This window comes from Protopterus annectens, chromosome 9.part0, assembly GCF_019279795.1.
Source record: "Protopterus annectens isolate FY-2018-M chromosome 9.part0, PAN1.0, whole genome shotgun sequence".
NCBI classification, from domain to species: domain Eukaryota; kingdom Metazoa; phylum Chordata; order Ceratodontiformes; family Protopteridae; genus Protopterus; species Protopterus annectens.
In genome coordinates this window covers 880,187,506-880,201,752 of record NC_056743.1, presented here as the reverse complement: position 1 = coordinate 880,201,752, position 14,247 = coordinate 880,187,506, and the positions used below count along the sequence as shown (strand labels likewise).

General features: G+C 42.2%; 1 protein-coding gene across 1 annotated transcript in view; it reads left to right on the top strand.

Moving 5' to 3' along the window:
• MARS1 (methionyl-tRNA synthetase 1) overlaps positions 1 to 14,247 on the top strand; it is a gene marked incomplete in the record, with an annotated part of 618,581 nt that overhangs the window by 399,394 nt on the left and 204,940 nt on the right. The window contains 1 exon segment of the mRNA XM_044083612.1: positions 8,410 to 8,580. Coding sequence (XP_043939547.1) covers positions 8,410 to 8,580 — 171 coding nt within the window.

The window sequence follows — 14,247 nt, the reverse complement described above, 5'->3', positions numbered from 1 at the left end:
GGTGTCCCGGGCTGCGTCCTACATGAACTCCAAGAAGAGCTAAACCCAAACATAAAACTACTGTTCAATCTCAGCCTTACTACGGGATATGTGCCCAAAGAGTGGCGTACAGCAACAGTGGTCCCTCGCCATAAAGGTGGTGCCTCAACGGATCCTGGAAACTATCGCCCCATAAGCCTGACTAGCTTGGTCTGCAAAGCTATGGAAAGGATCATCATGGACCTCATAAATAAAGATATTGGGGGCCTACAGACACTGGATCCTACCCAGTTTGGCTTTGTTAAGGGCAGATCCTGCCTCTTAAACCTGGTTGATTTCTTTGAAACAGTCACCAAGGCCATTGACGAGGGGAAGGTGGTCCACACAGCCTACCTGGACCTCGCAAAAGCCTTCGATACAATACCCCACTCGGGTATTATAGATAAGCTCACCAGCTTAAATATAAACCCCTATGTCAGTAGATGGGTTGCAAACTGGCTCAAGGACAGAACCCACATGGTTAGAATTGCTGGAGCTGTGTCAGACTCCAAACCAGTTACAAGTGGCATCCCACAAGGCTCAGTCCTGGGACCTCTCTTGTTCGGTATATATTTCTCGGAGGTACAGGCCAACACGGAAGGACTGTGGCTGACCAAGTTCGCAGATGACTGCAAACTGGGCGCCATAATCGACTCTCCAGCCGACACAAGCATCCTGCAAAAGGGCCTCATAGAAACAGACAACTGATGCCAGAGCCATGGCCTCAAGCTAAATGCCAAAAAGTGTATAGTCATCCCCTTTGGCAAAAACAAAGTGCCCACAAATTACCACATAGGTGGTAATCCATTAAGTACAGAAGAAGTAATTAGGGACCTGGTGACCCAAGTTGATAGCAATCTCTCATTTGACAACCACGTGGCCAAAGTGGTTAGAAAAACATTTTATATAGCCCACCTAATCATGAAGGGATTCACATCTAGATCAGGGGAGGTCATCGTGCCTCTTTACTCATCCCTCATCAGGCCCATTATTGAGTACAATGCCTTTTTTGGGATGTACCTTACCAGACACCTGCAGCAACTGGAAAGACCCCAAAAGTACCTCACCAAGAGGATCAAAGGGCTCAAACAGATGCCATATGCTGCCCGGTTAAAGAAACTCCAGCTATACTCAGTGGCATACCACCTGTTCAGAGGCGATCTGTGCCTGACGTATAAAGCCATGTCCAACCCGGAATTAATGGACATGCTGCACCTCAGAAAATCCAAATCCCATCGAGCTACGCTCGAGAGACTTGAACCTCAGCACTGAAATAAATAGGACATGCTGGAGGGACAGATTCATAACCCAGAGGCTCCCTTCACTGTAGAATAAAATCCCAGTCCAGGTTAGGCAGAGTCCCTCATTGACTCTCTTCAAGAGGAATCTTGATGAGTGGATGGGAGATCGTAGGTTTACCCTGGGTATCACTTCTGTGTCACTGTTAGACAGAGGCGCACAGTATACTAACCTCGAAAAAGGGCATAGCAAAATAAATTTAAAATGGGTGGCGAAAGCCAAACACATTCTGGCTAGGCTTATAAATGCCCTAGGGCAGATAGCCTAGTATGAACCTATAAGGGTAGGCAGAGAAGCAGTGCTCTGATCTTGTTATGGTAGAATGTATTGTAATTGCTTGGGGGCAAGGCTTTTCTAGTTTGTTCTGCTTGTAGATTTATACAAGGTGATCAGCACTATAGATTGTCCTTTTCTGTGAGGTGTGGGATCAGAAGGAGCTTTATACAGCATTGTAACTGCTATTTAAAAAAAATCCATTGACCAAAGTTATTACTAATTACCTAATTTGTCAGGTCACTGGCCTTTCACATGGGGTTTTAACCCCTGTTTATACTATATGCCTTAAAATCTTCTGCTTCTCCTGTACCTTCCACTAGCATGTGACCTCTTATGATATTTTTCTTTATGTACAAAAGTGATCGTACGTTATTATGTCGTGTATATTGTACATTATACTGAATGATGTTATTTGTATGCTGTATCTGACATTTTTGTACTTTGTACTATGTATGCTTAGTTTCAGATGCAATTTTTTCATTAGAATATTTTTACCATGTTATATAAGTTTGTTTGTTTTCTATTGGAACTTTTCTCCTCAGGTCTCTGCTCAGACTAACCTGGTCAACAAATGTCAGATGGATATATATATATATATATATATATATATATATATATATATATATATATATATATATATATATATATATATATATATATATATATATCAAATGTGTGTGTGTGTGTATGTATGTATGCATTTGATCTGTTGAGGAGTAAAGGATAGGGATTCCCTGTATCCTCCCCTCCCATTGTTTATTCTGGGAGGAGAGGCGCCTGGGGGATGCATTTCAACCAAATGTCCTACTTACAGGAATTTCAATTGACAGGCACAACACACTGTCAGTTAGCTGGTGTGACTCTGGCATTGAGTTGTTTCATCCAGTGCAGAATATAGACATAGTTGTTTATTTTTTTTTTTTTTGGATTCACTCACTCAGATATCTGATCTGGAAATTAACACGTATGACTTCCCGTCTTTGCCCTGTGTAGCACAGGGACCAGGCTGTAAAGATGATGGTCTTGCTGAGTTACATTTTAATCTGCAGGAAGCTTTGCCAACTATTCCTAGAAGTGAGTGTACAAAAGCTCAAAGTATTCATTGTTGATTGTATTAATACTGTAAACTACTGAGGAACCCATCTAACTGAATGCATCAGGTTCCGTTTTGTTACATGAATAGTTTAGCCACACACACACACACACACACACACACACACACACACACACACACACACACACACACACACACACACACACACACACACACTCACTGCTACTGTTCAGAGGCATAGCTAGGGCAGGATGAAGGGGGCAGCTGCATGGGTTCATGGTGTTAGGGAGCACAATCTGCAGATGCCGGTGGGGTGGCGGTGCAGTATCAGCATTGTGAAATGAATGGCATTACTGTATTGTGTTCATGGCAGAAGCAGTGAACACTTCTTGTGTGGTACAACAACTGTAAAAGGCCGTCTTGTGAGTTTTGGGCTTCTGTAACCATGGGTCTGTTGTTCTGGAGTCTGTGTAAAGGAGCTGATGGATATGCAGCCTCCTCAGTTCTCAAATACGATCCAGGACCAGTTGTCATGCTGATAAATTGCCCTTCACAGTCTTTAACATAAGTAACAGATACTTCTGATTTGATTTAAAAAAAAAGTTTGGAGCAAGGGGATCACTCTTGGCATTGTAATGCCACAGACACAGACTGGCTTCAGTGTGCTGTGGGACTGCCTAAAACTTTACCTGTGATGGTGCAAATTAAGGGAAGCTGCATAGATCTGTCTTAAGCAGTGCCAATATTCACACACAGTTATATTTCTGCCTGATAATTACTCTCCAGTACAGTGTAATCCCAACTACTGTTTAGAGCATTCTGGTGTGTACACTCTGCAATTGCCTCTTTCTGCCTTCCTCCTGGTAAGAATCTGCCCATTCTTGAAAACATCCTATCCTGGTTCTCCCACAACATACCATATGAGACACTTATCCTTGGTGATGTCAACATTGATTGGTCCAAACTCACAACTGACTCTCCCCAACTCAGTATCCACCTACACAGCTTCTACCAACTTATAACATCTCCCACTCGCTTCCATACAAATTCCACTTCCAGCTCCATCATAGACTGGATCCTTACCAATTCCCCCCACCAATACCACAATCCCACCACCTTACCTGACTCCCTCGCTGATCATCTCCCTACCACCATCATAAGACACTACTCCCATATTCCTAAACCCCACCTTATCAAAGACTGTTGAAAACTATCGACTTTCAGTTCATCCCAATTTAACTCCATTCCCCACAGGATAGATTGGTCCATCCTAAAACACCTCCCCCTCAACGATGCTGTAAGCACTTTCAGTAGCATTTTCATTAATACTCTAAACTCCTTAGCTCCCTCTAGGAAGATCAGAGTAAAATCAAACCATGCTTCCTGGCTCACCAAAGAGACTAGGTCCCTTATGAAAAAAAGAGATCATGCTTGGAAAACCTGGACTAAAACTAAACAACCACCTTTTCTTCAAAAATACAGACAACTGAGGAACCTTGCAAAAAAACATACAACTAAAGACAAAACGTTATACTATACCTCTGCTCAGCTTAACAACAAATCCAATCCTCTAAACTTTTGGTCAACTCTCAACAACATCCTCTATCCTGGAAAGCCCTCTAATCCCTCCCCATACCCTAACTCTTCCTCTCAGGAAACAGCTACCCTCCTGAATAAACACTTTATCTCTTCCATCCAAAATCTGGCAACCTCTAAGCCTAACTCTACTTTGACACCCACCTCTCCAAGTCCCACAAACACAACTTTGTTTTCTTTTGAGCCAATTCCCATTACTTACATCAAATCTCTACTACTCAAGCTAAAACCTTGCTCTCCTTCCACTGACAGTCTATCTCCTACATTCCTCAATCTTGCTGCTGACTCAGTTGCCTATCCTGTATCTATACTAATTAATCGATCTATTCTGGAATCAACTGTCTCCACCCTTTGGAAATCGTTCTTCACTATCCCTCTTCATAAAGGTGGAAACTCCACTGACCCCTCAAACTACCGACCCATTGCCATTCTGTCCCCCCTCTCCAAGATATTATAAAAATGTATTTACTCACAGCTTCTCAATCACCTCCTCACACACCATTTACTTACCCCTACCCCACATGGATTTTGTCCTCACCACAGCACCACCACTGCCCTCCTCTGTTTCACTCATATCATTGCAGAGGCCCTAGACAACAATAAACTAATTTCCTGTCTCTTCCTAGATATCTCCAAAGCCTTCGATACTGTCTCTCATCCTCTACTACTATCCAAACTCGCAAATCTCCACCTGTCCCCCTCCACACTTGCCTGGTTTAATAGTTACATATCTGGCGGGGAACAATCTGTCAAATGGCTCTCATCGTCCTCACCTTTCCTTCCCATCTCCACTGGTGTTCCCCAAGGCTCCATCTTGGGACCCCTTTTGTTTAACATCTTTACCAATGATCTTTACACCTCATGCAAAGAATTCTCCCTTATTCAGTATGCCGTCGACTCCTCACTTAAATCCATCTCAAATAACATTCCTGAAGTACACTCCCTGACCCAACCGGCCCTACTATCCACTGAACAGTGGCTCTCTCACAGCCTATTGATCCTAAATCCCAAAAAGACCAAACCCCTTCTTTTCCTTCCCCGTTCTGTTTCTCATCACTAAACCTCCTTTTTTATTACATCTTCTAACAATACAAACATCCAACCTGACACCCACACAAAACTCCTAGGGGGTCATTATCAATGACGAACTCAAGTTCAACCTACACATACTCCAATGTTTAAAAAAAGACAAACCAGAAACTAGGTCTGCTATATCAGACCAAAAAATTCCTAACCCCCTGAATCTAGACTTACCCTGGGCCAGGCACTCCTCCTCCCCTCCCTCTTATACGCCGCCCCAGTTCTTACCAATATCCAGGCCTCCACTCTAAACAAATTGCAACAGATTTGCCATAAAATAGCCAGATTCATTACTAACTTCCCATACAACTCACACCACTGCATTTCTTTAAACTCTCTTCAATGGCTTGAACTTCCCCAGTTTCTGCTATCTTATCAATTTCATATACACTCTATTCTTTATAAATCCTCCTTCTGTCCATCTCTATCTTCCTTGGTCTCCATCTACATCCCATCCCAGACTCTCCGTACTTCTCCGTACTTCTAACCAACAATTACTTGATATCTACCCCCCAAAAGGTCAGTAGGCAACCCTACAAACGCTCCCTTGCCCATGCTTGGAACAAACTTCCCCTTGACTTACATTCCATCTCCCACACCTCCCACTTTAAAAATGAACTAAAAGCTTATTTTCTCAATTCCAGAACCTGCCCTTGCCATGACCCTACCTAGTCTTCCTTCCCTTTATGTACCCTCAAAAGGACCATACTTAGTACCTCATTGCACCTCTCTCTCCAATGTGTCTACTATGCATTTGCACAATTTTATGCAAACAAAAAATGTTCATTGTTGACCTATTGAAGTATATCAATGTAAAATTGTCACTTAGCTTCTTTTTAATGCAACTTTAACTTTATGCATGTAACCCAACATATGTGAATTGTTTTGCTATAACTGCTATTATATCAATATTGTTTAAAATTGTACTTGTTTTAAAATGTATTACTGGAGCTTTTCTCCTCGGGTCTCCACTGAAAATGGGCCACAAGCCCAGTTGGACAAACCCGGTTAAGAAATGTCAATAAATAAATAAAAAATAAATAAATACACGTATCTGCTTTCATACTCCCTACTTGGTGTCATCCTCCAACAACCCACGGGTTCCTATTACAAGACCGAAGACGCATTCTTTCTTTCGAATGCATCTTGGTCGAACATAAAAGACTGAAAAGGCAAAATATCGAAGCGGCTTTTTAGCAAATTCTTTCCAAGGGAAAGAATTTGCTTGGCCACTTCTTTACTTTGCCGTTTTCGGCACTGTGCTGTCTCTGTGTTGGTATATTTAAGTAGGGGGCGTTTGGGTGGCGCAGCCCCCCACTTAATGTAATGTTTTAAAGTGTTTTCTTTTCTTTTTTTTTTTTTTGTTTGTTGGAACAGCGATTTTTTTTCCCTTGGAAAAAAATCACTGTTCTGACAGTTCGACATTGTAAGCTTTCACTTACATAGGGTCGATTAATCACCGTTCACTTTTTTAAGCGTTTGGTGATGTAATATAGACCCTATATACACACACATAGACACAGACACACACACACACACATATATAGATATATAGTGTGTATGCATGGATATATATATATATATATATATATATATATATATATATATATATATATATATATATATATATATATATATAAGCCACGGTGGTGCAGTGGTAGCGTTGTCACCTCACAGCAAGAGGTTCTCCCATTCGATTCTCATCTGGAGCGCCTTCTGTGTGGAGTCTGCATGTCCTTCTCGCGGTCGAGTGGCCTTCGAAAGACATGCGTGAATGGGTGTACCTTCGTTGAAGGTCGGGCGTCGAGCTGGCACCTCGGCAGCGAAATAATCTACTGCCAATCAACAGCAGACTGGAGTTCTGCTGTGGTGACCCCTAACCCGGAAAAGCCGAAAGAAGAACAAGTGTGTGTGTGTGTGTGTGTGTGTGTGTGTGTGTGTGTGTGTGTGTGTGTGTGTGTGTGTATCTGTATATATGTATATATATCTATGTATGTATGTGTTTTTGTGTGTGTGTGTGTGTGTCTATATATATATATATATATATATATATATATATATATATATATATATATATATATATATATATATATATGTATATAGAGTGTGTATTTTATTTTTATTTCCATCACCTATTCCATGTATACTTCTTACTCCTTTATTCTTCCCCTACTATTTCCTCCTAATCTCTGAACCTGTCTACTACACCATCTCTCCAGACACAGCTGTATATCTGACTTAGTTTACAGCCATAACTATGTCCAATAAGCTTTATGACTACATCACTGCTGCAGCTGTTACTGTTGTTCTAATGTCAATATGTACCATCACAGATGTAACCAATACTCCTATGCTTATATGAATGTATACTCCATGTATATCTGCTGTCCTCATGTATCTGTGTTACACACATTTTACATTTGTGGCTTATGCTGGCATTGTTAAATTGCATTTATATCAATTTTATTACTTTTTATTATTCTGCAATTAATGTATCATTTTGTGGAGCTTTTCTCCCCGGGCCTCCGCTGAAAAAGGACCTATGTCCAATTAGACTTTCCCTGTAAACAAATGTAAAATAAGAAATACATTTATCACATCCCTGTTTCAGTGCAACCTTTTAAATCACCTGTTGAGTGTTCGTGTCTTGTCATTTTGTGCTGGTTCTGTCGTGTTCGTGGATAGAGTTATTAAAATAGCTTATGTACAGTTTTATGATGTAGATGGATATTTTATGAAGGAAATCTGGACACTCGGGCTGTGGAAGTAAAATTGTGTTTGGTTTCCTTAAGTAAGTGTGTGTGTGCGCATGTGTTTGCGTGTGTGTGCGAGTGACTGACTCCATTGTAAGATACTGTTCCTTAAAGCAAGTGTGCAAGATGTTAATAAACTAGACACTTCATAAAAGATGTATGTAGCTTTGTATGCAGTTTTTTCTTGTCTTTTCACCCTTACATAGTCCTACATTAATTGCTCTCGTCAGTTTTCATTGCTTTCCTGATCACATTCTTGAGGAGCCCTAGAATATGATATAATCGCCTAGTCAGCAAGTACTTGAAATTTGTGCTGTATCTTTTCTTTTGTAGCTTAAAGACTCTCTTCAGGAATGGCTAAACAAGTCATGGGGTTCTGGAGACTGGACATCAAATGCTCGGCTCATCACCCAGTCCTGGATTCGTGATGGCCTGAAGCCACGCTGCATCACCCGGGATCTCAAGTGGGGGACACCGGTACCACTCGAAGAATTTAAAGATAAGGTGAACAGCTATGATCTTTTGTTTGTTAATTTTATTATTTAGTGTACTTTATTCTTTTAGTTGGGTTTGTTTGTATTATACGTGTGTGTGTGTGTGTGTGTGTGTGTGTGTGTGTGTGTGTGTGTGTGTGTGTGTGTGTGTGTGTATGTATGTGTATGTGTGTATGTGTGTATGTATTTTATTTATTTATTGACATTGGTTAACCGGGTTTGTCCAACTGGCCTTGTGGCCCATTTTCAGTGGAGACCCGAGGAGAAAAGCTCCAGTAGTATATTTTAAACAAGTACAATGTTAAACAATATTGATAGCAGTTATAGCAAAAATATTTACATATGTTCAGTTACATGCATAAAGTTAAAGTTGCATTAAAAAGAAGCTAAGTAACAATTTTACATTGATATAGTTCAATAGGTCAACAATAAAAACATGTTTGTATAAAATTATGCAAATGCATAGCAGACACATTGGCAAGAGAGGTGTAATCAGGTACTAAGTATGGTCCTTTTGAGGGTACATAAAGGGAAGGAAGACTAGGTAGGGTCATGGCAAGGGCAGGTTCTGGAATTGAGAAAATAAGCTTTTAGTTAATTTTAAAGTGTGAGGTGTTGGAGATGGAACGTAAGTCAAGGGGAAATTTGTTCCAAGCATGGACAAGGGAGCATTTGTAGGATAGTTTGCCTACTGACCTTTTTGGGTGGTAGATATCATGTAATTATTGGTTAGAAGTGCGGAGGGTCTGGGATGGGATGCAGATGAAGACTAAGGAAGATAGAGATGGACAGAAGATGGGTTTATAAAGAATAGAGTGTAGCATATAAAATTGATAAGATAGCAGAGATTTGGAAAGTTCAAGCCATTGAAGAGAGTTTAAAGAAATGCAGTGGTGTGAGTTGTATGGGGAGTTAGTAATGAATCTGGCTGTTTTATGGTAAGTCTGTTGGAGTTTGTTTAGAGTGGAGGCCTGGATATTGGTAAGAACTGGAGCGGCGTACAAGAGGGAGGGGAGTGCCTGGCCCAGGGTAAATCTAGATTCAGGGGTTAGGAATTTTTTGTTCCGATGTAGCAGACCTAGTTTCTGGTTTGTTTTTTTTATACATTGGAGTATGTGTAGATTGAACTTTAGTTCGTCATCAATAATGACCCCTAGGAGTTTTGTGTGGGTGTCATGTTGGATAGTTGTATTGTTAGATGTAATAAAAAAGAAGGTTTTGTGATGAGAAAAAAACGGGGAAGGAAAAATAGGAGTTTGGTCCTTTTGGAATTTAGGATCAATAGGTTGTGAGAGAGCCATTATTCAGTGGACACTAGGGCCTGTTGGGTTAGGGAGTGTACTTCAGGAATGTTATTTGAGATGGATATAAGTGTGGAGTCGTCGGCATACTGAATAAGGAAGGATTCTTTGCATGAGGTGTAAAGATCATTGGTGAAGATGTTAAACAAAAGGGGTCCCAAGATGGAGCCTTGGGGAACACCAGTGGAGATGGGATGGAAAGGTGAGGAGGATGAGAGCCATTTGACAGATTGTTTCCTGCCAGATAGGTAACTATTAAGCCAGGCAAGTGCGGTGGAGGATAGGTGGAGATTTGAGAGTTTGGATAGTAGTAGAGGATGAGAGACAGTACCGAAGGCTTTGGAGAGATTTAGGAAGAGACAGCAAATGAGTTTATTGTTGTCTACGGCCTCTGCAGTGATATAAGTGAAGGAGAGGAGGGCAGTGGGGGTGCTGTAGTGAGGACGAAATCCATGTTGGGTAGGGGTAAGTAAATGGTGTGTGAGGAGGGGATTGAGAAGCTGTGAGTGAATACATTTTTCTAATATCTTGGAGAAGGGGGTACAGAATGGCAATGGGTCGGTAGTTTGAGGGGTCAGTGGAGTTTCCACCTTTATGAAGAGGGATAGTGAAGAAAGATTTCCAAAGGGTGGGGACAGTTTATTCAAGAATAGATCGATTAATTAGTATAGATATAGGATAGGCAACTGAGTCAGCAGCAAGTTTGAGGAATGTAGGAGATAGATTGTCAGTGGAAGGAGAGCAAGATTTTATATATATGTATATATATATATATATATGTATATATATGTATATATATATATATATATATATATATATATATACATATATATATATATATATATATGGATATATATATGTATATATATGTATATATATATATATATATGTATATATATATATATATATATATAGATATATATACATATATATATATACATATATGTATATATATATATATATATATATATATATATATATGTATGTATATGTATATATATATATGTATATATATATATATATATATATATATATATATATATATATATATGTATATATATATATATATATATATATATATATATGTATGCCCTTGCCTTGCCTTGTATACACTTGCCACTTGCACTTGCCTGCCTTGCCTGCCTGCCTTGCCTTGCACTTGCCTGCTTGCCTTGCCTGCCTGCACTGCACTTGCACGCCTGTTGCCCGCTTGCAAAACCGCTTGCATCCACCGCAAAATCGCCAAAAACACAAAAATAACCGCCGCCGCCACGCTCTTCGCTCCATCGCCATGCATTGCGCCATCGCCATCTTTACCGCCGTCGCCGCGCCGTGCCGTCGCCATGCGTCCCGTCGCCGTCGCCGCCATTAACCGTGCCCCATCGCCCATTCCATCGTCAAAAATGCATTAAATATACGCCGACACCGTCCATTGGTCCCATAAAACCATGCCCCGTACCGCCGCCGCATTTGGCCCCGTTGCCGCCATGCCGCCGCCGCCGCCCGCCGCCGCGCACCGCCATGCCGCCGCGCCGCCGCCGCGCCGCCGCCACGCCGCCGCGCCGCGCCGCGCCGCCACCGCACTGCCGCCGCGCGCCGCCGCCGCCTGCCGCGCGCACCGCACGCACTGCCGCCGCCGCCACTGCCGCCGCACCACCACCGCGCGCGCCGCCGCCGCCGCGCGCGCCGCACGCGCGCGCACGCACCGCCGCCTGCCGCCGCACCGCACGGTACCACCGCATTTGCAATGCAGCATCCGTCCATTCGCACTTTCCCGCTTACACCGGAACTACCACCAGCCGCTGGCCGCCACCGTCTGGCCAACACTCTTTCGCCGCCGCCGCTTAACAGCAACGCACCATCATCAGTGGCGCTTATTACTTGGTGCGCTTTTCCCGTCATAACGCCACGGCAAAACACACGCACCGCACCATTGCATTGCCGCCGCGCCGCCACGCCAAACAACACCGCCGTAATGCCGCCGCCGCCGCGCCATACGCCATCTGCTTGCCGCCGCCATAACGCGCCGCCCATCCGCTTTACCGGCATTACTCAATTGCCATTACTGTTTGCCACCGTCATCACCATGCCGCCATTGCCGCCCGTAACGCACCCACACTCCATTTCTTCCGTCCATACAAAAAAATACACTACCATGCCATCGCCGCCAGCCGCCACTCCATCCGCATTACCATAATACCACCGCCGCCACTTGGCAGCAAAACAACCACCAATGCTTGCCGCCGTCCAAAACACACTAACACACTTATCTACTTCCTCACACACTTAACACCACAACACGGCAAAACATGCCACACCTACTACACTCGCGCTTTCCGGCAAAACCCCATAATCGCCCACAATAACGCTAACTCATCTACCTCTGGTCCGCACCGCACTTATACTCCGAAATGCAAAATACCCAACAAAAAAAAACCATTGGTAAGTACTACACACCCTACTATGCCGTATAACATGCCACACATATTCTTTCGCGCCACTTCCGTGTATTTCACTTTCACGCCACTTACAATGCGTCATACCATGCCAAAACGCCACGCACACACCATTACTACGCCAACACCGCCGCCACGCCTGAACGCCACCAGCCGCCGCCGCCCACACACCACACTCGCCGCGCCCGTACATTTTCGTCTGCCGCGCCACACCGCACCAGCCTGCGCGCCACTCACACAAAAAACAATTTTGAAATACCACCACTTGGTACTCTGGAATTTTCCATTACTTGGCCATTCCATTCATCGCACACTTCCACAAAACTCTTTAGCCGCTTAACCGTTAAAATTTCCACAAATAACAAAACTATCTCGCCACTGTCCACAATCCCATATTTTCTACCCTTATTATTTACCGATACCCCACCATTGATATATATAATCACTTCTTTTCCTACTCCATTCCCTTACTTTATTTTAACAATAATTTCAAGGATATCACTTTCATCGACAAACCAATCAGTATACATCTCCTTCTTGAACCTATCATAGATTTACTAACCAACCTGGAAAGTCTCACCATTTGCCCTTTAATCCACACCCTTCCTTTGGTGGAGGGGTGGCAACTAGTGAAGTGTATGGAATTAGAAAAACTAGGTTTTGCTACTGTAGATGTTACCTAGTTTACCTTCATATTTAAAAATACAAACATCCAAATAATTGATTGATGTCACCTACCATGTGTGTGTGTAGTAAAACTCCGTAACTTGGTTGATGTATAAACCATAAATTCAATTACTTCTTCTTCTGTGCCCTTCCAAAGGGGTACTAGGATCTCCTTCAGAAGCCTACTATATAATACTATGTGTTTATTAAATACTGATGATAAAATGAATCTCACCACTGCCAATGAAACCAGGTTGGCAAAAACTGGGGCTAGCGTGCCCCATTGCCACCTGCTTTAGTCTGTTGTTAAGTTTCCTTCAAACATTAAATAGTTACTGGTCAAATAAATCTCATAATCAAACATGTGTTAAGCCTCCCTAGGTCAAAACTTTTACTATTATAAACTTTCCTGAAATAATTCAAGTCCCTCATTTGTGTGGGGAATAGTGGAAAGAGATTGACTACATCTATGGTTAAAAGGCCATACGTCTCAGCGTCAACTCCACTTGCTCTAGTCCTCTGAGAGACAGTGCCAGGAATCTTTGATGTGGTGTTTCCACCACCATGTACAACTAGTCTACAAAGCTGCCCGCCAGGTTCTGTCTTGGGACCCCTTGCGATACAATGGGTCTAAATGCAAAACATTAAGACACGGCCAATGTGAGTTAAATAAGGCAGATATCTTAGGGCCCAGCATAAAAGTGAAATTCATCCTCATTGATGGTGCCTTGGTACATTGCATCAAGTAAGACAAATCAATCTTACTATATGCCCTATTTATTTCCTTGTCTTGATACTCTAGGTATGTGTCCCGTCACCTAACGTTTTCATCATGATCATTTGTAATCCATGCCTCATGATGACCATCCCTCCCCATATCGAGAGCGCGCCTGTATTCATTGGTCACCATAAGGTCGTGCAATCTTCCTCCTCAGCAGTCAGGTTATCTTGTAGAGTGATTTTGCTGAGCTTTGCAGCCTAGAAGTCACGTTCCACCATTTGTTCAAAGTGTTAATATCCTTTGTGGGGGGCATAAAATGCTTTTCTTCATTTTACACAGCTGAAGAACATGGTTTTACTGAAGTCACACCTAAGTTTGAAAATAACAGATGTAAGTTTAACTTTATAAGTATAAAACTTCAATTTACCAATAACTGTATGTCAATTTTGTAACTAAGACAAAACCCAATCCTTTACTAAGCAAAATTCCAAAGTGAACTTGCAAAGTCTCCATTTTCTGTGTAATTGTATGTT